This window comes from Mauremys reevesii, linkage group 21, assembly GCF_016161935.1.
Source record: "Mauremys reevesii isolate NIE-2019 linkage group 21, ASM1616193v1, whole genome shotgun sequence".
Lineage (NCBI taxonomy): Eukaryota > Metazoa > Chordata > Testudines > Geoemydidae > Mauremys > Mauremys reevesii.
This window is the reverse complement of record NC_052643.1, coordinates 10012397-10038051: the sequence shown is the minus strand read 5'-3', so window position 1 is coordinate 10038051 and position 25655 is coordinate 10012397. Positions and strand designations below refer to the sequence as shown.

Genomic DNA, 25655 nt, shown 5'->3' with positions numbered 1-25655 from the left:
CCAGCATCCTGGACGGTGGTGGAGCATCCGCCGAACTGCCGCCAAATTTCTGCAGCGTTTCAGCGGCGACGCCTCTCGATGACGCCACTTGCCACTGACAAGCGACGTCATCGAGAGGCGTCACCACCAAAACGCCGCAGAAATTTGGAGCCCATCAGACGAAAAGGATGGGGACCACTGCGTTAGATCAAGGATTGTCTACATATACCTGATCCTGCCTCTCACCCCAGGGAGCTGGGCCAGATGATCTCTCGAGCTCCCTTCCAGCCCTATATTTCTATGATTTTGTCCCTTTATGCTTGTGCTAGTGTTTTGTACTCAGCTGTAGCAAATTGTTCATGTTTCCACTGTTTGTAGGGTTCTTTTGATTTTCAGGTCATTAAAGAACTGCTGATGCAGTCATATTAGCCCCTTACTTGCTTCCCATCATCAGGATAGTTTAATATTCTTTAATATTATCCTGAACTTTGACAAGGTGCAGGTGTGGATCTCAAGTTTGTGGCTTGGGCAAATTTAGAGGCTGATCCCTCCCAAACAATGACTACTGTGCTTTGTAAATTAACTCTCAGCCAGAATTTTACTTTCCGATAAGCTGGTTTAATTCATTCTTTATTCTGGTTTCAGAAGGCAGCATGGCTACCGCTCCTCAAAAAACAACCAAAAAGTTGCTCCAGTTGTATTTGAGGTTAGGAAAATAACTTTTGAAGAATTTACACAGAGAAGCAAAACAGAAGATGCAAGTGGCACTGACAAACAGCAGCAGAGGTTTGTGGAATGAAAATACAGCCATATATTCAGGCTGCATTTATACTAGAGAAACTACAGTATTTGACATAGGGTACCAAATAAGACAGTCCTTCTAGCCCCTTTTCAAAACTGGTCATTCAGTTGATACGGAACAGCTCCAAGTTCAGTACCCATTGTAGCAAAACATACTTGACACCACATAAAATTAGGTGTCTCATACTGCTGTGAATCTATACACAGCAGCTCAGGGGTGTTGAACTGGTGACAGAAGTTGTATATTACAGCTTCTGTACCATGGCATTTTTTTATTTTTTTTAATAGCTGCGTTATACTGAACAAGGGTCCCCTTCTCTCACCTTTGAGATACCTCAGCTCGGCTTGGCTGAAACTCTTACATCTCAGTTGAAGCTAAATCAGCTGGTCTCTGTGCTAACAGTGTTTAATGAATAGACAATGAAGAACAAGAGTGGCTAATTGCTTTGAGACAAAATTCTGTACAGCGAGCTGGAAAAGGGTAAGGAAAGAAAACACAAAGACAGGTTGATAACCAATTTTATTAAGACTTTAAAATACAGTTTGTACTGTACCCGTTTTATTGGAGGCTTGCACAGTACATTTTATCCCCATTTTATAATTGGGGAAACTGAGGTACAAATGGAATTACCCAAGACCACAAAGTCAGGAGCAGAGCCTGGTACAGAACCTAGGAGTCGACTCCCATGTTCATGCTTAAATCTCTAGACCACAATTCCTCCTGCTAATGTAATTCAAAGAACAAAAGTACTACTTATGACATTTATGTTCAGTAATTCTTATATTCTCAGGCAATTTGTTTTAAGTTGTATATCCAAGAAGGGAATTAAAACCAGGGGCTAAGGAGTCATTTTGGTTTGCATGTGTTTTCTTTTTTAAAAATAAAGCAGTGCATCTTTTAACTATTACCCTCCATATCAAACAGGTATTGATTAGTAAGGATTCTAATAAGCATCATATGAGAAATTTAACGCAGAGAGCTCCTGATAGTTGGTGCAACACTGAAACAGTTAAACAGAACGGGCAGGACATTGCTTGATCTTGGCATCCCATGTCTTGGTATTCGCCCCAATTTTCCTATTCCCTTAATATACATCCCCCTTTAAACTAAAGGTGCCTTTGCTATGTAGTTCCAGAACAAGCAAGGTCTCCTAGCAACAGTAATATCACAGAAGGTATCACACCCAACACAGCAGACAAGCTAGGTTGGCTAACAGTTGATTGTTTTCTTCATTTCTTCCCTTTGCTCAATTTAAAAAATTCTTGTGGTGGATTTTATGTAAGTAGAGAGACTTATTTCAAGATAATCCACAAGCTCCTTAAGTCTCTCAACTGATTTATCTCTACAACCCAACAGTCCTAGCTTTCTATGCTGTTCCCTTGCACTGCTCACTGTGGCCAGCATAGAGCAGTATGCAAAGCACGACAGGAGCAATAAATATCTCTAACCACACAGCAGATGCTGGGAGTTTTGCAGTTCACATTGGCTTTCTCAGTCAAATCAGATCTCTGAATAGTATGTTCACAGCTTGCTAGCTCCTGTTCTAAACAGCTGCAGTAAAAATAAATATTCAAGACAGTTTTGGGAAATACACATCATGGTTTCAGCAGCCCCACCCAGTGAATTGTGTGGGTCTCTCTTGGGCTAGGAGCTTCTCTTTACCCTGCCATTTACTTGAACCTCCTACTGGGAAACAGACTGGGGCACAGGAAATGCCCGTGTATTCCAATGATGAGGTGAACAAACAAACAAAAATCTAACATGAAGTCATAAGGTAAGTTCTATTTTGAAAGAAAAAAAAACTTTATAACCATGCTGAAGATCCTCAATTGCTATTAATTTCACTAGAGCTTCATTTCTTGTGGCCTGACCTGAAGAGGCAGTATGTCTAGTGACAACAGCAGGGGCCTTTAAGTCAAAAAATATGGGTTCCATTAACTTAGCTTTTGGCCAAGTCACTGAACAGCTGTTTCCCTAACTGTAAAATAAACAAAAATAACCACCTTTGTAAAATTCTTTGAGATCCTTGGATGAAATACAGTAAGTACATACAGGTTTTATTATTACATTAACCATCAAGAGTATGGCTGCCTTTTTGATATTCTTTAATATATTTGATATAATTTGACTGATTTGCTCTTTTTAAGTAGATGTAGGAGCATCTTTTGTATTATATTGCAATTTTCCCGTTCTAGCTGCAACTGAATCAGCTGCATGTGGCTCACATATCTATCCCTTTTTTTCTACAAGTTATATTTAAGCTTGAAAATGTTTTCATGCACCTAATAAAAACTGGGATCTCTCCAATCTAGCTGTTTCCTACAGTGCTAGTAATCTATAATAATTGTAAATACCAGTCCCCTACCCAGGTAATTCTAACTCTTGTTTGATTTGTTTGCCCATTTTCCCTTTAAAATAGGTTTAAAAATTATTTTATGGCAACTCTAAATCTTATCCTATTATTTTAGGTTATATTTTTGTAAAGTGCTGTTTGTGCTCAAGGAAAAAAAAATCACATTTGTGTAAGTTACCAATTGTAATACTCTTTGGTTATACATTTGTAAAAGGCACTTTACAAAATGAAACTGTCCCCATTTTCAACACCTAGGAAAATGAAGCAGAGAGAATAAATGACTATCAAAGTCACACAGGAAGCCTGTTGCAGAGCTGGAATGAGGAGCTGAGGGGTGTGTGTTTGTTTGTTGGGGGGAGGGAAGGGAAGAAGGGAAGCATGAGAAGAGGCAGCCTTTGAGGTCCTTCCATTGATCTCATCTTGTCATGAGGTGTTTTTCCAGCTCAGCATTCCGGTGTGGTAGTGCATATGCGGTCCCTATTGCTCTCACCCTTCCAGTAGTTTTTGATAAAGTTAATCAACACTGGATTTTTTACACAAACTTTAACAGCTTTACTTCCTCCTCCCATCCCTTTTTGATTCAGGGGGTGATGTGTTCATATGTGGTAGTTACAGCCAAACCACTGTTTGCAAGAGCCTCAAGCAGCTGCATTTAAACATAACAATAATCCATCAAAAGACAGGTAACACCCCGCAGGGCAGCCAGGTGGATGGGTGAGTAAGCAGAAGGCACTACATAATGTACAGCACAAAGAAATTTGCAGACATGTAATACTGATTCACAGATAGTAGGCCTGGAGGGTAAAAACAAAACAGAACATTCCTATCCTGCAACAGAAGCAAGCCTCTGTTGTATTCCAATACTCCCAACTATAAAGTCTAATAAATTGTGTAGCTAAGGCAGAAGGAGATACATTATTACAGAGAGCCACTGTTTGTCCAAACAGCACAAGCCATAGATAATTTATCTGACAGGCTGTGAAATCTGAAGCTGTATGTCCATGTTCGGCCATGAGCACACAATTATCCAGGGCTTAAATTCTCAGAGAGTATTTCCTGGAGTCCCCCATACCCCACCCCAATTAGGGGCTCCAGGCTTCAGCTGCAGGGACAGGGATCTCAGGGCTTCAGCCCCGTAGGGAACAGGGTGTGTTGGGGCCTGGGGCTTCAGCCTGGCGGGGTGTGCCGGGGCTACCGCAGGTTTGAAAATATTTACCAGAGCTCCGCTCTGGATGACTCCGGCTGAATTTAAACCCCGTAACTATTCCACCTTATTTTGAAACTGATTGTTTCTCACAATGGGTTCAGGTTTCTAGACAGCGTCAGGCCTAGTCAATTCCAACACACAATTGTGCCCTCTGGCTGCTGCACTTCATATGCTGGTTTAACATCATAAGGAACTTTATAGTTTATTGACTTCAATAATGATTCAAATGGACTCAGAGGACTCTCCAAAGCCTAGATTTCCATTCCAAAAACTGCTGTAACCTGCCTTAAGGTTAACTGCCTTAACCTCTCTGCCTCAGTTTCTCAATCTGTAATATGGAAAGAACTCATGGGGGGGTTGAGGCTTAATGAGCATTTCTAAGCACTTTGAGATCCATGTTTTAAAGTAACTATAAATGGCAAAATACTGTTCAATCCCACAAAGTTCTCATTTCAGTTTCATCCAACTCTGCCTAGGTATTCTGCCACTGGGTTTAATGGAGTTTATGGTGGAATATGGGCCTGAGGCCCTGCATGAGCTGTCAAAACAGGGAGACAAGGCGAACGAGGTAATATCTTTTACTGAACTAACTTCTGTTGTGGGAAGAGAAGCTTTTGAGCTTACAGAGCTCTTCTAGTCCAGACCTGAAGATGAGCTCTGTGTAACTGTAAGCTCAAGAGTTTGTCTCTTTCCACAACAAAAGTTGGTCCAATAACAGGTATTGCCACACTCAACTTGCCTGTCTAATATTCTGGGACCAACACAGCTACAACACCGCAAATAATAATAAAAGCATGGTAAGGCACCGAGGTGCAGGGGGCAGACCTTGTTCATCAGCAAGACCTTATCAGAGACCTGACAGAACCAGACCCAAATTATGCTCAGAAGTAAACAAGATACCCGTGCTGCGTGAAGCCTGTTAAAAGGTGGTGATCTCCCCAGAATCAGCCCACAGTTGTGGAGCTAGAGGGAGAGAAAGGCAACAACAATGAAAGAAGGAAAAAACATATGTAAAACTGCATCTCTATGCATGTTTTTTAAATCATTTAGGTTTGTCCTTAGACTGAGTCTGGTAGTTAATCTAGGAATGAAGAGTTCTGACTTCTAGGTCCCAGTTGTGCCAGACTGCCGTGGTCCCCTATGGAAATTCACTTCAACCCCCTATGCCCTGTTTACCCCTCTGAAACAGAGACCTACTTCCTGGGGGAGGTGACTGTGTGCCAGCACTTTGAGTTTCTTGGATAGAAGGCAGTACTGAAGTGTCAAGTACTAGATCTGTTTCCTCAGCATATGCTCGCAGCCTTCCCATGTTCGCAGTGGAGATGAGCAGCAGATGCTGCACTTCGCAGAGATATGCATCTCACCCTCACAGAGGCAGCATTAGTGGTGTCATTCAGAAGGAGCAAGGGCAAGAGAACTCCTGAACCTTGTGACTCTGGTCCCAGACTGTGAGGAGGGGCTCCCCATAAGGTGGGGGTGGAGAGGCAAGAAGAGGAGAGGGGAACAAACTATACTAACTATACTATAAAAAATAACTCTGCTAACAAAAATTATTTACAATATCTATTTACAGGCTAGAAGGAAGAAGCTGCAGAAATCTGGACACAGGATTCCAACTCAGGCCTTGCAGTGGTAAAAAGGAACTGGAAAGGTATTGGCCTGCACAACCTCTTACACCCTCTGTCTGGAACATGAGGAGAGCAACTGCACTTGTGTGGGCCAAAGGACACTACATGTTGTTAATCTCCAGACTCTAATGGCATACATGCATATCCATGTGTGAAGTACACATTGGGACCAGCACTTGAAGAACACATCCTTCCTAAACAGGGACAGCTAGCGTATATGCAATAGAACTGGAGTGGACTCTGTCATGAGATCTTTCACCCTTCACAACCTGCTTATAGAGCATTAGACTGTATGAAGATATTACAGCAGAAAGTTTGGGCACACTTGCCCAGGGAAAGTTCATACCATACCTGCATTCTTAGAAGAGACAGCAGTGTTGTAGTCGACTCCAATGATCCCAGATACCCAGAACTAAATAAAACCCACAACACAACAAGTTTGCTAAGCAGCCTGTGTTCACTTACCACGACAAGTATCTCTAGAGAATGGAGCCGGGGCTTCCATCTGGTAAGAGGACAACAAGGCTTAGAGTGAACAGAACCTCAGCCCCAAACTAACTTGGCTCTCACAATGGATGTTTTCTTTGACATGAAAAAAAACCCAGCAGAGTTTTCGAAGTTAAGATGGACCTTTGCCAAAAGCCTGTGATCCAGACAATAGGGTCCTGAACCATATTTATATTGGAGCACATCCTTCATTAGGCATTTACACTTCCAGTAATTAAGGTATATCAAACAATGAAAAGGTACATACTCAGACTTGACCTTCCAGTTCCTGCTCATGCAACCCAACCCCTCTCTTCAAGACCCTTCAGAGTCCTTGGGCACTCGTTTCTGCCTTCAAATACAAACTCATATTATGAATCTGTATTTGAGGGTAGGAATATAAGCTCCAGAGCCCTGTTCCATGTCCCACCCTCCCACTCCCAAAACCACCACCCCCTAAACAAGATTGGACATTCAGAACCTTTATCAACAAAAGTTTTTCAGGGCCCAGGTAGGTGTATGCACCCCCATTACTTTATTTTTAAAATGTTTTCTTATACACATTGGTTGATAGACCTAATATTTAAACACTACCCCTAAATAGCATATATTCTATGTTAAGATGCATCAGTGATAAATCTCCCCTGTATTAACTTTCCAAATAGACTGCTGCAATAGCGTTAAAATCCCAATTTCAAAATTGAACCCAAAGAAAGATACCCCTGCTGGCTGGCAGGAGTTGTTGCAATTGCAGATGCATGCCTATTACAGCAGCCTCTGCTTTCCTAGCCACATCAGTAAAGAGACAGGAGCTTGTCATTTTCACTCAGACTGCTGACACATAAGAATAGAAGTGGCAGGGAGAGAGGATGGATGGAACCAGAATAGCAAAATATCCTGTCCACATATGTGGTTGGGTACCATCTCCAGCATCTTGCACAGTTTGCAGGTTCTCACTCAGTGATAGTACTTGGATTTAACACCATTGCAGCACTTAATTTCAAAGATTAGTAACCGGTGGGAAGAAGGAGTAATTTCTTAAAGAAACAAAATCTAATTTGGGTGGCAAAGGAGAGGAGGAAATTTGGCACCTTGTGGGCCAGTCATCTGTGACAGCATCTTTTCCCAGCACTCTAGAACCTCAGCTTGTTCAGCTGAATATGGAAACATCTCTGCTTTGATTATATGAATTTATTCATGCAGTCTTGCCATTTGGCCCTTTAAAAGGCAGGCAAAACATGCCCTAAGACACACATAAAATTACTTGACGGTCAAGTGACTAGTGAACGGAGCTGAACAGTAGGGAAGGCTGCAGGCAGCCACTGAGCTCAGCACTCTCCAGCAAGTGCATCTGCTGATCATTGGGAATCAGTTTCAAAGAAGTGATAGCAAAAAGACTGACAAAGAACATTGTTAAGTGAGCTGTCCTTCAGCACAGGAAACTCCACCTTAGCAAGGTTTACCTGAGTAGTTCACCTTTCCTATGTGACTCATAAGTGATGCATGGTAAATTGTTCTAGTGAGACACAAGCTGTGTCTACATTAGAAAGTAAACTCTACTAGAAAGTCCACTCAATATGATATTCCTCCGGCCCTATAAATTATGAATATACGATTAAGCTGCTGGCACAGACCTTTTCAGCATGAGTCAGTCATACTTTCTGTATCATGTGTTGTGTAATGTGGTTCAGCCCTGTCAATAACATGTTCAGACATTCAGTTGAGTCAGAAATACAAAGCTTACATTTTAAAAAGTGATACAAAAAGTGTATTTAACACTTTACAACATCGAATGAGCTATTTCAAGTATCTTTTCAGTAACAAATCTATCCCCTTTGCCCTGACTGCTTTGCAACCACAAGGAAACTAAGCCATCTAAGGCGCTTTTAGGGATTAAAGGGTTAAATATCTCAAGCAGCTTACTTGAAGGATGCAGAACTGGAAAAATAAGTCTCTCTCCTTGGCTCAAACCGTTTACACATCCTCTTCTCCTGTCTCCACCACCTACTCTCAAAGACCTTTCAATGTTTAACCCTTTCCCTAAATCTCAGGTTTGGCACCCTAAAATTGTAATACGCATCTTTATAGAAGGAATAGACTCAGACAAGCTATGTGTGTATAGAAAGAGAAAAGAACTCAGTAGAAGAGATGCTCTAGCCAACAACTCCACCCCTCCTCAGCAACTACCCCAAATCTCACGGTAATAATCTCTTCTTCTCAATTTATACTGTGGGTTTATTTTTAAAACTCTAACATCCAGATAGTGTCTTTATCCCAGCCAGTGTGCGTTTGCAGCTCAGCTCTGTCCTCCCCAAGGGACTTGCTTTCTTTAAGAACGAGCATGGCATTCCTGTTGCTATAGGAACAACAGTGGTGTAGTCCCCAGGGCCTTAGAAGTGAAATCCAGGTACTGTACTTAATAGCTGTACAGCTTCTGTTTTCCAGTTCAGCCACATAGCAGTAGCCAAGCACAATTTAAAAATAAAATTTGCTAAGAAAAGGGAAATACTGTATTTTTTACAAGGATATGTTTAGCTGAACACTTCACTGTAAGATACATTTGAAGAGTGATGGAAATTTGGTGGAAAGCCATCGATTCACAAATTCAAACACAAGAAGCTTATAGTCTGAATCGCTTTAGTATTTGCTGCAGTTGGGGGGAGAGGGACTAGTGTGGAATAGATCAAAATAGATAACTGAGAAGAGGGAGACCAACATCCCCCCCAAGCATGTATTTATGGATGGAAATTACTTAGTTCCTTAGATCTTTCAGGACTTCTGAGCCCATGAGGAAAAACCTTGAGTCTTAGTTACAAAATGTTTTGGAGTGGTGAAAGAGGAATAATTTACACTTATAAAAACTCTACACTAATGGTGCCAACATGATATGGTTACAACACTGTTACAGCTGCATTTAGTACCATAACTGTAAAATATTGCTGTCTTTTTTTTCTCATTAGTGTAAATGGTGAGGGATGGGGAGGGGGAGACATGAAGCTCAAAAAAGTTTAGTCTCCCTGACTAGGTGAAAGAGTAGAGAACTCTGGTGCTTTCATACAGTCATACTTTTTTTTCCTGATAAGAGACATCTCATCCCATAGTTCCATCCCTTCCACTAATATTTCACCACTCTTTAGTACCTTTCAAAAATACTTCACAAACAAACAGTTATACCTCACAACACGCCTGTGAAATAAGGAAGAATTACCATATTTTACAGATAGGCAGACTGAGGCAGAGTGATTTTAAGGAACTTGCCCCAAGGGTCAGAGCAGTCAGTGGTAGAACTGAGGCTAGAACCCAGATGCGTGTGGACTCTCAGTCCTGTACTCTAACCAGTAATAGCCACTGGTCCATGTTAAAGCAGCAGCACCTGGAGAGATGTGCTGCAATTACAGTCAAGATTTTGATGAGGAGTTTGCAGAAAGTAGCCTCCTCTGTGACCCTTGTCTTGTAGGAGACTCTCTCAGGGTTTGCTCCCTCACCCTAGGTTCTCTTTGCAAGTGGTCCCACACTTTTATGTCAGTTCACCATGGTGTCCTTTATTTACGTCTTATGCACCTTCATGTCCCATCACCAAGTTTCAACATGCCCCCTAGTCACAAGATGAGAGGGTGGGGAGAGAAGTCTCACTTCTGAGATCCTGGGCTTCTTTACCCTTCCTTCCAGCCTCCGCCTCTCCCTGTCTCCCTTTTAACCGTCCCCAGCTGACGAGATGAATCCCCTTGTTAACTGGTAAGTCATCCGGTTCTAATCAATTATCTCCCAATTTTGGCCATGTGGGGGTGCTTGTCAAAGTGCACAGAGTGGTGAGCCAGCCCTAGACTACTCTCACTCCAGCACAAGGACTGCAATGAGGAACTCAAATCTGATTGTTAGAATTCAGACCCACAGCTACCTTTATAAAACTGTTTGCTATATCCAGGCACATTTTATTTGTTCATAGCATTTATTACAGTAAAATTATGAATAATCAAGTCAGTATTATCAGTTGCATGCTATTTGGTTTGACATTTGCTAGAGTAACAAGGGTGGTATATCACAGATTGTTGGAACAAGTTCATTGCCTGACTTGCACAGAGAAATACAACAGAATCAAACTACACTTGAAGCTTGCACAGTTTCCTGTCAAATTCACCCTTATAGCACATCCCCTGAGAGGCATCTCAGGGGAGCAGCAATCACAAATGTAAAATGAGGTACATGACTAAGCCTAGAACAGGAGTTTGTAAGTTTTATAATTTGATAGTTTTTGGAAAGCAGAGTGAGTGATCTAAGAGCACCAGATTTTGATCTGTTTTCCCCCCTTAGAATATAAGAGCAAACTGCAGAAAAAATTCTGAGTCTATTCCTTTGGGGCTATCTTTTAAATACATATATTATGGGAATTTTAAGGTGTTTCTTGATTACAGTTAGAGATTATTAGTGTCTATTTCTGACAGATCCTGTAATCCCCTAAAGCCTTTTGCCGACTATCAAGGTTGTAATTTAAACTTCAGGTTTTATTAATAGTAGCTCATTGGAGGTTTATGACTGGAACAATGTTCAGAGGGAGGCTTACTCCCTCTGAAGCACCGTCTTGCTGCTGCAAGTAACATCACATAAGACTAGATACCCTAGTTGTAGAGTGATTCTCAGCCGACACAAAAATAGCCTCACTCAAATGGGCTGACAGGTCCTTATCACGAAAGCTACCAAGGAACACAACAAAAGGAAGACTTCAGTGGTCTTGTCTCAGGTGAATGTATGGCAACCCAGCTAGCTGTCCTAGGAGAGCATTTCACAGGTACAGACTGCCCCAAACACAGACTAACACAAACTGCAATATGACTGAGACTGTATGACCTACTTACAAGATTGTGGACATCTCCTTTGCAGTCTTTATCTAGCACAGCTACAGGAAACCCTAATTAAGTACCTCTGCCATCTAGAAATCTTCATTTACAATTAACTGGAAATAAAGCATCTCCAAAACTGTATACGAACAGTTATTTCACAACTGATACAGACTCCCAACTCACTGCTGTGTCAAGATCCATACATTTTAAGACCAGAAGGGAGCATTGTGATAATCCATCACGACTCTTGGTAAACTGTTCCAATGATTAATTACCCTCACTGTTAAAAATCTGCAACTTCTCGTGCTTTATCTATTAGAACACTGATCCATAAGCATTCAAGATCATTTGTTTTCAGGTTGTCAGCGATTCAAAAATGGGTAGACACTTGACAGAATGCCTCTTCCATTCCCCTTTTTGCCCACTGGATCCTGCCTAAAGAGTTCAGAACCAGTGACTTAAACATTTCAATCATGCAACTCTTCCTACCAGGTTACAGTAATATCAATTATATCAAATTTATGCTCAATGAGAAATTCCAGTTCCTTTTGTTTATTACCCAGACTCCTGGCATTGGTTTATAGGCAATTAAATAATTTCTTCTTTTCACGTCCCTTGGTGCCTTAATTTTGTTCTTAACATCTTGATTTTGTGCTAAATGAGTGCTCGTTTGCTCTGTTCATCCATCCCTTTTGTTTTAATGCCTTCCTAATTAGTCTAGCCAGCCTGTCGCCCCAGCAAACTGGTTCCCCCTTCTACTGAGATGAAGGGCATCCAAACTGTACATCCCTCTGTCCCCATAGGACAACTAATGTTCCACAACTAACACCCTCTACCGTTACCCCACTTACACAGCCACAGGTTTACTTCCAGATTCTTCTGTCTTCACTCTTGGGATAGGAAGGATTTCTAAGATCACTTGGACTTTCCACTCCTTCAGCATTTTTCTGAGTTTTCTGAAGTAATCTAATTTACAAGGTATTCACCTGAAGCCAGTTCTTCCCATTCTTCTTAGCACAGATCCCACACAAGGTTCTTCTGTCTTCCTTGGATGGGGAGAGATCTCCTTTTGGGCATGCTTGATAGTCTTGCATCCTGGACTGAGCAGCCATCCTCAAGCAGAGGCTGGACCCCTTTCATAAAGGGTTTGGCCATGAAATTCTCTCTCTCTTTCACCACATTCCAACAAATGGAATTATAAAGATCCAGAAATGTAAAGAGATTTTCTTGCTCTGCAGAGTGAATTCCATTGCATAATCTCTAATTGCTGTAAAAAATACTCACCTGACAGGGAAAAATGTAAGGCTCCAGGATTGTAGTTGGGTGAGAAAATAGGTGCCTCCACTGTCATTGGCATTAGAATTGTGTGGGAAGTTGATCTAAATCTTTTATTGGTATCATAGTTACAAGTCTAAGGACGAACAAAATTAAGCTTTAGGATCCCATATTTATTCTCCCTGAATGTCTAATGCTGTGTGTGCTTAGTTTACAAGCTCAAGAAAAAAGGTTTTAACTGCCAGCTTAATATGTATCATGATCTTTTCTTTCCGTTTGATATTCCCACCACTAAGATCTGGAAAGAAACAGACTTCAGGTGGCATTTTGTGGAGTATGAGGTGATGGAACAGAATGCGGTTAACTTATGTATCTGTATTGGTTCTGCATGCAGTGCTGGCAGCAAAGTACACATAGGGTTGATATGTATCATAGACTAACAGATGTTTTGCATGAGCATAGGAAATTGCCATTCCTAATGTCTGATTTGTGTCCGTTTATCCTTTGATGTACATAGCAGAGGGCATTGCTGGCATATGATGGCATATATTACATTGTGATGGTGTGGCTGATCTGGTTAGGTCCTGTGGGTTGATATATGCATCAATGCCCCTTCCAATTAAACAAATCTTGAGCACATAACAGAACCATGCTTGTTACAACAATGGTTGTCCACAGTCCTCTTAGCACTTCTTGATTTGAAAGGACAAAGTGTTTTAAGATAGTCACATGAAAGGCAGAATACAAGTACAGTTTATTCCATTTTGCGTTACTGGATTATACTGTACACAACTTAGATATTAGGACAGATATTAAATTCTTGTCTTTATTTTTAAAATAAAGTCTAATTCACGACCTAAGAACTTCTAATCTCAATATCCTCTGTTGACCTCGGGAGAATTACTTACCTCTCTGCCTCTACTGCATGACAGCTAAAATGGGGATCCTTTCTGCCCTGCTTCACAAGCATGAAGAGATTTAGTTAATGTCTGTACAACATTTGAAGAGTCATATCTCCAAGGGAAATAGGCAGAAGGGAGGAAGAACCAGGAGTTTGTCTCAAACCTCTAACAACATGCCTGTTGAAATTTAAGAAAGCTGAACTTGCCAAGTACGGTACATAATTATTCTACAGCATGCTTAAATTAGAGATGCAAATAGTTTTGTATAACACTAAAGGTCTGCCTCTCTGGTTCTATTGCATCATCTAGAATGCTAAGACTCCTGTTGGCTTTAACACGTTGCTCCATATGCTGGGGAGAAGTTGGGCCATGAATTCCAACCCCTTCTGGTCTGTCTGCTGGGAGAAGGAGATGGTACAGATGGTATAGGACAATTGAGGTTGAGAGGTACCCTTCTTCTGTCACATTGCTGGAAGAAGAAATCAGGACTTCCACTTGGCTGCCAAATCTTTGTAGGTGGGCCCAAAAATGTACATACCCTTTCCTAAACAAAAACTTTTTGCTTGTGCTTTGCAAAGGCTGAAAAAACATACGACAAGGAAGATCCCATGAAAGAGAAGAGGAGGAGGAGAACTGAAGAAAGAAATTCCTTTAAGAAGTTTTGAAGAATAAATTACAATTTAAGTACCTCACTGTGTGTCTAGAATAGAAGTTTTCAGCAAGAGATACTGCCATCTAGTGGAGAGGGAGCCTCCCTTAAGATGTTAGATTTAAAGTAAGCCATTAGTATCATTGGGATTTGTATCAATTTATTTTTGAAGCCATAGTGAACTCTTCATTTTTCCAGCAACACTAAACATGACAACATGAGATAAAGATGTCTGATGTGATTTCTGGCATATCCATCACAACTGACATGTATCCTTAAAATGATACCACAGAAGAAATAAAGGCCCTTGTGGTAACATACTTAAGTGCGATAGTTTAACTGGAGAAATTAATCCTGGGATGGTCAAAGTCTAGACCAATAAATTTTACAACACTCATGCCAATATGACAGATTAGAGCTTCCTCTTCGTTCCTCAAAGCAAATGAGAGTTGGTTAGGACTCCTGATTTACTTAACTCCTATTCTCCGTACTACTCACTGTGACAAAGTTCCTCGTCTACCTTGGTGGGTCCTGCGCTTATTGGCAGATTTGCTCAGTGATCTTCCCCTCTGGTGGAACCCACAGTCTGGGTCAACTCCTCCTGTGTCTGATCAGGAGTTGGGAGGTTTGGGGGGAACCCGGGCCCGCCCTCTACTCCGGGTTCCAACCCAGGGCCCTGTGGATCGCAGCTGTCTATAGTGCCTCTTGTAACAGCTGCATGACAGCTACAACTCCCTGGACTACTTCCCCATGGCCTCCTCCAAACACCTTATCCTCACCACAGGACCTTCCTCCTGGTGTCTGATAATGCTTGTACTCCTCAAACCTCCAGCAGCACACACTCTCATTCTCAGCTTCTTGCTTCTTGCTCCCAGCTCCTCACACATGAATCTCACTGACTAACTGGGAGGCTTTTAACAAGTTCCAGCCAGCCCTTGATTGGCTTCACGTGTCCCAATCAATGTAGCTATCTCCACTGCCTTCTAGAAAGATCTTAATTGGCCCCAGGTGTCTTGATTAACCTGGAGCAACTGCCATTTGGTTACCATGGTACTAGGGATTTGTTTAGCCTGGGGCTAACATACCTGTTCCTCACTACTTCACTGTAGCCATCTGGCCTTGCCCCATCACATCACTTTTACTTAACCTATGTTCGAATTTGCCACCTCAGTCTCTGGCTAGTGAGCCATTATCTCTCTCTTTATGTTGTTTTCTCCTCTCAAAAAGGTGGATTTCTCTGGCTGTGGTCAGGTTTCCAAAAGTTGAAGGGGAAAACTGGTCAGGCGGATTTGGTCTTCAAAGATAGAACTGGCTCTCATTTGATCACAGTGATTATCAGTGGGGAGGAATTTACTTCCAGGAGAGACGGGCTATGGCCAGAGATTCCTGAGACTCAGCAGGAAATATAAAGGAGGTTAGCTGCAAAGAAGTCAGTAGTTATCTGTTCCAACATGGGACAGAGGTTTAATGCAATGAAGTAATTGCTGGGTTTTGTTGGGTTTTTTTTGGTTAAAGAATGAACATGCAGATTTAAAACTGAAGAGCAAGTTTATGCAGGTTGTGTTTGGAATTGTTTTCTAAATGACAACTATATTAAATGTCTGTTTGATTCTATATTAAAATCTGGGCTTTCTGGTAACAGGGCTCGTCAACAACTTCCCCATCAAACCCAGATCTCATAATATGAACTTAGTTGAGCCAGTGCAGAACCCTTCAAAAGGAGTGAGGTACAGAACAGATTTATGGTCTGGGATTAGACAACTACACCAGTGCCAGACAATTTCCCTCCCACCAAAACTCTGATAAAGATTCAAGAGACCAAGAGCCAGCCTCATACCCAGTGAGTAAAAAAAATAAGGCAACCTGACCATCTAAGTAAGATTACACACAGTGCATCACCAAATGAAAATACAAGGAATAGTTTAGCAAATATCAAAATAAATATGGAAGTTTTACTGCAACATGTCCCTCTCCATCATCATCATGTTTCACAGTTCTTTATGGAAACAGGGAAATAGTGTAATGTAATCTAGAAACTTATTGAATCATAATGTGCAATATACATTAAAACAGCTCCAACATGAAGCATGGGGACCACCTGTCTGGGCCCTCAAAACTAATAGCCATCTTTGTCTATTGCATAAGAGATACTGTGCAATAGGGTACCCTATTTCTTTTAAGAAAGTTTTGCTACACAGAACTACAGAAATACAATATGGAACCCAATCAGATAAGAGGATTTCTCATACTGGTCAGCACTCAACCTCACTCTGCTGGCTCTGAGTTACCTGAACAGTCTTATAATGGACTCCTAACATTTCACTCCACTCACATATTTGGGTAAATGAGAAGGACAGAGTGGATGCTAAACGACCCAATTTATTCTGTGTGAGCCCTCACTTCAGTGTGATCAAACATCTGCTTGCAGGTACATTAATTAAAACATCATAAGCGATAGGACTGCATTGTGTGGGTTAGAAATCTATTTCTACTTTTCCATTTTATTCACACATATACAACAGCCAAACAGTTTGGAGAAAACAGAAAACTACTGAATCCCACGTTCCTCTAACTACAAAATTACATAAAAAGCACTGTTCCATTTAAGAATAAACCTCAACATTAAATGATTCATCTTCCCAGTACCTCCTTCTAAAGTATTTCTTATATCTGTTTTTATATTTATATGCACTACTGTAATCTAAGACTGCTCTGTTATTAGATAAACACAACTAAAAGAGGGCGCTCATCCCAAACAATTTACCTGTTTTTCTAGACACACCTTAGCTTACTCAAAACTGAAAATTAGAGTCTCTTACTTACTTTTCATACACTTCTTATTGTTTGACTTTGTTTATTCAGTTTCCTGCTGATGCTCTTGCACAAGTGCCATGCTGCTGTGTTTGAGTTTGCGTCACTAAAGGAAAACGTTTAAATTCCCCACTAAAGAAGTTTTTAATTAAAAAGTCATGAAGTATTTCCATTCATTATTGTTCTGTGAACATCCTTCACCCCTTTTTTCTGGAGTAGGCAGGAGAAGAGAAGCACTTCCAATCTGGGCATACACTACTTGACCCTGTCAATTTAAAGGGAAAATCTTTCCGCAAGATTATTACCACCAGAGAAGTCTGTCCACGACTTTGAGAAAGGTAAAATGGTCAGTGAGAAAAGGCAATTCATGATGTGCTAGCACTTCCTTAGGAATGGGGATGAACAAAGAAGCGTTGAGCTCACATTCTGTTAGCATATCTCCTTTCTATCTTTCCAGAAAGGAGGACTGCAGTTTGTGCACTTTAACATATATAACGTAGTCCACAGATCATTCCCAGCTAGAGAGATAGTGACAAAATTCAGACCACAGCTAGCGCAGGCAGATGAGCCACAGCATGTATGGTAAATGCAGATTCAGAGATGTTGGGTGCCCCACACATGTCTGGAATTCAACCATGGTCCCAAAAGAAGAAAAACAAATACAGTTATATGAATGAACAGAAGATATTGGGCGGTCACGGCCTACAGTGAATTGGGAGAATTTGGCCTTCAGTGTTCTAAGTAGTCATGAATAATATTGACAGAGACAAGGTGGGTGAGGTAATATCTTTTATTGAACCACTGTCTGTTGGTGAAAGAGACAAGCTTTTGAGATCTATAGAGCTCTCCGACAAGTGTCACCTTATCTCTCATATCCTGGGAACAACAAGGCTACAACACTACAATGAACAATACTATTTATTATAGAACTGCTCACCCTAAAAGATCCCAAATACATCCAGGATTCACTTCACTCATCACTGAGATGCAGCCACCTGTTTAACAGTGCATGGTAACACTCCTCCATAGTTTAGGTCAGAAAATGAACTGTGTATTTCTCAGACTACAAGGATTTATATAGGTGGAATGTAATTACTCAAATACAAGTACCTAAGTCAATGCTTACCAAGATTATGCTCAAAGATTAAGTAGACATTAGAAGCCTGGCAGGCACAGGGCAAACGAATCCACTAGGATATGCAGATCATGACCAGTGTCATGAACGACAAGCTAAATGTGACAGTTCTTTCCATGACAGCAAAGATCGTTCAGCTTTTGCCTCTTCAAAGAACGAAGATGTACCAAATTAGGACAATGGCCAGTTTTCTGTGGGCTGCAAACCACTTCTGCAGTTCTTATCAATTCAAGTGACATCTCCCTTATTTGAGACCAAGTCAGATCACTTATCTAGCCATTGATAGAGAGACCTGGGGAGATAGATGCATGTTTTTTCTGATGGTCGATCATTGTATCCAAATTAAGGTTTCCTTTTTGTTCAACATGTACATCGTCCAAAAATATGCATCAGATCAAAATGCCTCAGGAACAGCACCAGCTGGAAATGAGTTAAAACTAGCTTCAGGTACTATACCTCCCCTCTATGAAGTAGTTTTGCCAATTTGGGGAGAGTGAGGAGGGACTTAGTCATTTTTCTTTTTTTTAAAAGAAATGTTTTTCTTTCCAGTGTTGCTGCGTGAAAGCCCTATACAAACAGGAAAAACTGCTGTACAAATTGAAAGCACTGGCAAATCTTCCCCTTTGTTGGTACTCACCCTGATCAATAGAGTGCTGAGGAAGCTGGCTAAGTTGGCTATTCACTACACCTGCATACGTCCGCAAGAATTCCTCTTCACTGGCAGTCAACTGGAAATGTGAAAAAAAAAAAAAGGAAGGATGAATAGCAGGAAACAGACTATTGACAAATACCACTGCCTTCCCCATATCAGTCCACTTACAATTTAAATTTAATTCATTTAAAACATCTGACTCCAGTTGGACCCAACTCTTCCCTTGCTACCATATTCTGATTTTTCAGAGTCTTACACTTCAAAAGCAGAGAGTACCAATCCCACAACCATACTCACTTGAAAAGTGGACTATCACAAGGATGGATGGAGTGACTTTTCCTTTTCTCAAGATCTTCAGATTTATATCCTCACTGTGCAAACCTAATTGAGGTTAATTGTACAATATACCTGAAGGCATTTTCTGACCTCTAGTATGAGTATGCTATTACTGCTGATGACATGCAAGAGGGAAAAAAACTTAGCTTGAATGTTAGAGCCCAAGGCAAAAATTTATGGGGCTGCACTTAGAAGAGACTTCTTTTTATTTGTTAACTGAGTGAATTGTACATAGAAATCAGTGGGACCCAATCAATACAGAATCCCACAGTCCAGATTTAAAAAAACCCCAAATTTTAAGATTTTTTTTTAAAATCAGACCCACTTTCATCTACAATTTTTAATTTTACAAAGACTATATTAATTCCCTGAAAAATTATGAAAACTATAAACCCTTTTATACAAACTTGGGTGTATGAGCCATGTCTATATTCACTGCAGCCCTGCTATTCTAGTCCTAGAATCAGTGATCTCTACATGGACTTAGATCTTGGGTCAGTTAGCAGTACCCCTAGAATCTCATCCAATCCCAGCTCAGATAATGCCATAGAGTAACAGTGGCCAATGCATGAATCCATCCACCCGCAGATTGGACTCAAAGCTACCGTCAATAAATACTTCCTTTAATTTTCTAGTTTATTACAGTATTTAGAAAACTTGGTGTATACCAAAAAAAGCCAGCAAAAGTTCAGGCCCGATTTCAACCACTGCACACTTGACAATTTATTTTTGGCCTAAGCATCATTTCTGGATAAATCAACAGTGGCCAAAACAATTTGGCAAAAAAACAAAAACAAAAAAAAAAAACAGACCATCCCCTGCCCATGCCAATGAACATTATTTCAGAAATAATAGAAAGTTAGGGCTCGTCTATATGTTGCTTTATTCCCCACTCGCGGGGTGTAATTTTTAGTGTGTGATATGCTAATGCAGACTAATTGGCCTGTATGGACCCTGCCCTGCTGCTGTGCACTACAAGTTCCCCATGTAGACTAGCCCTCATGCACTGAAGGCCACTATGGCCTGCTGAAATTTAAATCGACATAGCTATGATGCTTGGGGCGTGAAAAATCCACACCTTGAGCACCCTAGATATGCTGACCTAATGCCCTGTGCAGATGCAGCCACATTGATGGAAGAATGCTTCCGTTGACCTAGCAACCATTGCTCAGAGAGGCATTTTTCCTACAATGATGGAAAAACCCCTTCTGCTGCTGTAGAACTGTCTCTCCACTATGGAGTTATGCTGGCATAGTTACAATGCCATAGCTACGCTGCTGTAGTCCCTGTAGTATAGACATGACCAAAATGTGCCTTGCAAGAGTGAAGTGCAGAACAAGTGGCCCCTCTCAATCCATCTTAAAAGAATTTAATGGAGTTTAGCCCTTGGGACAGGGAATGGGAACACCCCAGTTGGTCACAAATTCCATGACAGGGTGGAAAGAAGGAGGTGGTTAAGTTCTGATACTTTTTCAGAACTCCATTAAACTTACATTTGATCCCATCTTCCTAAGCATGAGCAGAACTCTCACTTTCTGCTGGATGTACATCTCCTCCGGACTCTTCCCGGGGACGCCCTCACGGTTCATTCCCCTCCTCCCAGCTCCTGGGACTCCTGCAGATGTAAAAAAACCAGAATGAAGTGAAGTTATGGTTTGATATGCATAACTGCAGAGTTCTATTTCCAAAACACCTATTTTTCACCATAGGCCAAAATACTTCATGAGTTGGTTTGACAACTAGGCTGGGATGCTTTGGTAATCTTACTTCTAATAGGCGGGAAGAGGCCCGAGTCATTCCACTGTAAAAAGCAAACCAGACAGTGGATTTGGAAAATAAACCCATCACAAGTCTGGCAGCAGGAGCTGGCTGAGCAGAGTTTGCACCTCCATAACACTTGCTCCATTGAGTGTGGTTGGAGAAGGGCACAGAGTAGCCATGTATTCCCTCACACCATGTACGTGGGATTAAATTATACCGGCAGAGAGACCATGATAGAAAAAGGCTCATCTACTGGCCTCATGACAGAGGGCCCAATCCTGCAAGATTCTGGGCATCTCCACCTGTGCATCACAGAAACTTAATCCCCACCAGGGAATTCCTTCATGGAGATGTAAGCCAGGTATTGCTCCACACTGCGTATCTAGCAGACTGGTCCCCAGAACTACCTTCTGCAGTTAGTTTTCATTCTCTAAATTCAGCCCGGTGCTGAGCTGTCAGCCTTGTGATTCCTGGCAGGTTTCAGTAATCCAGGGAACACATCAGACTCATCAAGGTACTATTGCTAAAGACTTTGGAGCACCAGGTTTAGACAAGCTTTTTTATTTTATTTTTTCTAAAGCAAGTCAGACTTCTCCTTTTCTCCTTGATTATAACTTTCAAAGAGAAAAAGTAATTAGGATGTGGAAAGAGTTCAGGTTACATATTGGCATTCCTGGATGACTCCGTAATTATTCAAAGTTAAGCAGTAGCTGTAACGGAGAAACCTTACAACCCACTTTATTTCAGTACTGCCAAGGTGCTGGTAAAATGCAGGCGTGAGCTTTAGCTATACTTTCACCAACACTACTTGAAAAAGTTCCCAGCAAGAGGTTCTGCCTTGTGCTGATTTTGATGTAGATGGCTATGTTTGAAAACCAGCAACTGGTAAATATGCAATGTTGATTTCATTTATAATTGAGTCAACAGATGATTTGAGAGAGGGCAGAAAAACAAGTACAATCAAAAAATTATAATTTCTTCTCTTAAAAAGGTGGAACAGTTTTTCCCATTAAAAATGGCAGTAACTTTACACTGAAATACCACACATTCCACTGTTCTGAACTGTGAAAAGAAAGTGAACAATGGAGAATAAATAAGCATGCGATGAGACAGGCAACAATCTAATTAAAGCATTTATAATAATTAACTGATCCATATGACACTGTGAAAAAAGTGTGCAAGTGATTCTGAATGACTCTCCACTGCATAACCATGCAAAGAGGTGAATTTAACACTAGTGAAAGGTGCTGGATTGGCAGCCAAGGAGATTCAATCCTATCTACCCTGTAAAAAAGCAGACAGCAGCAGCAGCACAAGTTTCTCCCACTTTATCCCACCTAGATGCCTGATCTGGATGGACTATTATCCGCAGTGTGCATCAAAGCACTGCATAGGTAAGATCTGTACTGCATGATCCATAATGGGCTTCACACAGTCTTTTGCTCTTCATGCTTCTGGAACTCTAAGAGCCCCACCTTGAAATTTTCTTGCCCCATTCCTTTCTCCTTCATTTTGTATTTATGGTTGAAAAGCTCTATTAAAAGGAAGGGTTTTGCAGAGAGTTGAAGTTGGAAAATAGCAGGAGCCTTGCACTGCTGTGTGGGCGAGCCAGCTGACACTCATTTTTGCTGTCCCAGCTTTTCCAATCTGCACAAGTCAGTCATACTATGAGGCCACAGGAGCTAACAGCAGCGCAGCTAAGCAATGGCACAAATTAAGAATCAACATATCTGCTGCCTAACTATTAAATTCAAGCCGTTAGGATTCAGTTACAAGTAAATAAAATAAATAAATAAATAAAGACAGAACTGCAGTAATTTAGGGACTAGGAAGTCCACCTGAAATAATCAGAGGGGAGATCACAATACGTTAGCCTACAAACTAACATGATTTTGAAACAAGTTTGATCTTCACATCATGGATCTTAAAAAGTATGGATGTGGGATAGCTTTGGAAATCCATGGATGACATCTTAACTGGCTAGGCTGAGATCCAGAACCATATGCCATCATTAACTGCTGTACCCTTATATTAATTCACTTTTTAAAAAACATTCTGGAAACATTTCACATACCCACATTTCTTTTCTCTTCTCCTGGTTACAGATTTTGGACCCTTTTTGTAAAAGGCTTCACTATGCACTTTGACATTTGAACCACACAGATTCTCAGCAGGTTAGATTTCAGAATACCGTGCTTGGCTTTATGGATGCCACGTTACTTTAAAGGGCTATCAAACACATCCATCTACCAGTGCAGCCAGTACAGGAACAAGCATCAATAGACTGACTGGTTCAGAATCCAGAGACAAGGCCCTAATGTGGGTCAGTAGTTTGAGAAAGGAAAAACAAGTAAGACCTTCAAAGGATCAACATGGGGCCAATTTCATTCACTTCATACACCAATAACCTGGAAGACGACGACAGAGCAAGCTTGTAGCAAGTCAGTACAGAAAGAGGTTTCATCTACCCAGAGTGTCAAGTGTCCCTTCATAATCTGAACCCATGAATGGGTGAATCAGATATTTCAGTGGGGGAGAAAGCAAGAAATCCTCCAAAAATTAAAGGTGTTTAATCTCCCCACAAAAGCCTAAAAATGCCAAGAAATGCTAACACTAAAGCATATTAAATGTGGATAAAATTATACCAATCATCTACCAGTAGGTGGCACCATAGACAAACATCCAGGGAGACGCCACTTCTGCCCCACTCTCCCACCTAGAGAAATCCCCCCATGCACACTTCAACAGTTGATCTTTAACCATGGAAGGGTTACAACTCCTCTTCACTTTACCCCAACCTGAGAGAGGACAAAGGAAACAAAACAGAGAGAAAAAAAATAGAGTAGGATGAAAAGGAAGGAGATGATTGAAGCAAAACAGGAAGAAGGTTGAGGGGAATGGGGAGAAAAACATACTATGATCAAGGACAAAAACCAAGCAAATTGTTGGGAATACGCCATTTCAAACTACTGAATTTAGAATTCAAACATCTTTGCAGCAGAGAAATTGACTTCCAACCCAATTCCATAAATGAGTTTTCCCACTCACAAGTGGTTGTGCTGGAGTAATTATAAACAATCACACCCCAACTTTTAAGACTACCAAAAGTCAGAACTGAATCAAAGGTAAACAATTTAATAGTGTTATCTCTAGATTTGTTCCACACTTGAGAGACCATTTACATAGTAAAGCATGTCACTTAACTTGCCTCAAAAAGGTAAAAAATAAATATATATAATTTAAAAAGCATCAAAAGTGATAAAAGGGAAAAACTAAACAGAGCCTGGTTTAGCAACAACCAAGCATGCGGGAGAATGGTGCCAGAACACAATATCCATTTTATCTAAGCCAAGAGAGGAATTGTTTAAGGTGAGCCATGAGCGCATATTGAAAAATCATGGGATGAAACTGAGCAAAGGAAAATTTAAGCTGAGTATCAAAAAAGATTCCTTAGCAGTGAGATCTAATAGGTCATCACAACACTGAGAAAAAAGATGAATTTTTTCAAGACAGCTAATGCTGTAAAAGCCTAGTGTAGGCAAGCACTAGGATTTTACCTTGATGTAGTTGGCTGAGATACCTAAACTAGAATTTTACAAAATGTTAGCTCTCATGTTAATCATTGCTCTTCAATGGACTTATTTTCTGTGGAGATGCAAGTTTGGGGCTCCATAACAGAACTTTTAGTAAAGAAATTTCAGCAATTTTGTTAGCCCAGTATTTTAGATATTAGCCCTCTTAGGTTTTTTTATTTTCATAAAGTAATTGTGCTGTTCTTTTAAATAAAAAGCAACTATTTCTCTAGTAGTACAGATGACTTTATGTTTAAAAATAGGGAGCAATTCTAACTGCTTGACAACCCTGCCTGGATGAATCTTAACTACAGCCATACCTAATACTTTCCATTATAAGACCCTTTTTTCAGTTGCTTATAAATTTGTCAAATTTTAGACATTCATGCCGAAGTTTTCTGTGCCAGCTATTTGCCTAATTCTGATTTTTTTTTAAAGTATAAGCTAAAATTGTTGAGCCATTTCCAAGAATTAGGTTAGAAGAAAATATGTTGTTTTGCCTATTAAAATTCTTACAATTATTTGATCGAGAAGTTTTAGTGCCTCCAAGCACTGGAGCAGTGACTTGAAATTTGGCAGGGGATTGCCCACAGTGTTAGGGATGTGCCTTTTGTTGTCCCCATGAAATCTGGCCAAATTTGGACCAAGTTATAAGCTCCTGAAAATCACAGTGCGCACATGGTTTGAGCGGCTTGTTAAGAGTTTGGCAGCTATGTTTTCTTAAGATTTTTGTCTTCGTTGAGCATGCTCCATCCCCACACAGCTCTTATGCATCAACCAAATTGTGCAAGCACTACTCCACCCCCTCTACCTGGAGTAACAGAGTGTTTTCCATTCTAGGGCTGCAGGGGCTGAGCAGATTTTTTCCTGGATCTGTTCCCTCCTGGCTGCTAGGGCCTGCTTTGGTGCTGGGCACTGGAACTAAGACCATGAAGACAGTCACTGTGCTCTTTATCCTGTCCACCCTCCTTAGCTGCTACCCATACAGTGTGGTGAAGGAAGAAGCTGCCTGACTTGAATGCAGGGAAATTAGAAGCTAAAGGGGAAACAGAGCAGGAGCTGGAGAGATAGGGGGCACATACAGTAGAGAGTTTATAACAACTAGAGCACACTCCCCTTAAGAACCTGGAATCAAACCCATGTTTCTCAAGTCAGGATTCCTTTGTTTTCTAATAAATAAGTTGTGACTCCAACTGGCCAACTGTGTCTCATCTTATTCTAGTGGCTGGTCCACAGTGAATAACAACCTTTTACTACCACCAGTTATTC

The 25655-nt window shown here is 40.9% G+C and overlaps 1 protein-coding gene and 1 long non-coding RNA gene across 6 annotated transcripts in view; one reads left to right on the top strand and one right to left on the bottom strand.

Annotated features, from left to right (window-relative positions):
• The window catches only part of CTNNBIP1 (catenin beta interacting protein 1), a 56831-nt gene that overhangs the window by 8123 nt on the left and 23053 nt on the right, over positions 1 to 25655 (bottom strand). For both annotated transcript variants that reach the window (XM_039509338.1, XM_039509337.1), the window contains 2 exons: positions 20547 to 20668; positions 18703 to 18793 (listed from right to left, as the gene is read on the bottom strand). In XM_039509338.1, coding sequence (XP_039365272.1) covers positions 18703 to 18793; positions 20547 to 20642 — 187 coding nt within the window. In that variant the 5' untranslated portion in view covers positions 20643 to 20668. The remainder of the gene's footprint in view (positions 1 to 18702; positions 18794 to 20546; positions 20669 to 25655) is intronic.
• On the top strand, positions 2592 to 25488 carry LOC120387930. 4 transcript variants are annotated; one of them, XR_005590422.1, is made up of 3 exons: positions 2592 to 2821; positions 5915 to 6477; positions 25227 to 25488. It is a non-coding gene; the product is annotated as an uncharacterized LOC120387930 (long non-coding RNA). The 4 variants fall into 4 exon arrangements; XR_005590421.1 differs by lacking the exon at positions 25227 to 25488 and adding an exon at positions 14049 to 14187; XR_005590420.1 differs by lacking the exon at positions 25227 to 25488 and adding an exon at positions 14049 to 14124 and having other exon boundaries at positions 5915 to 6715.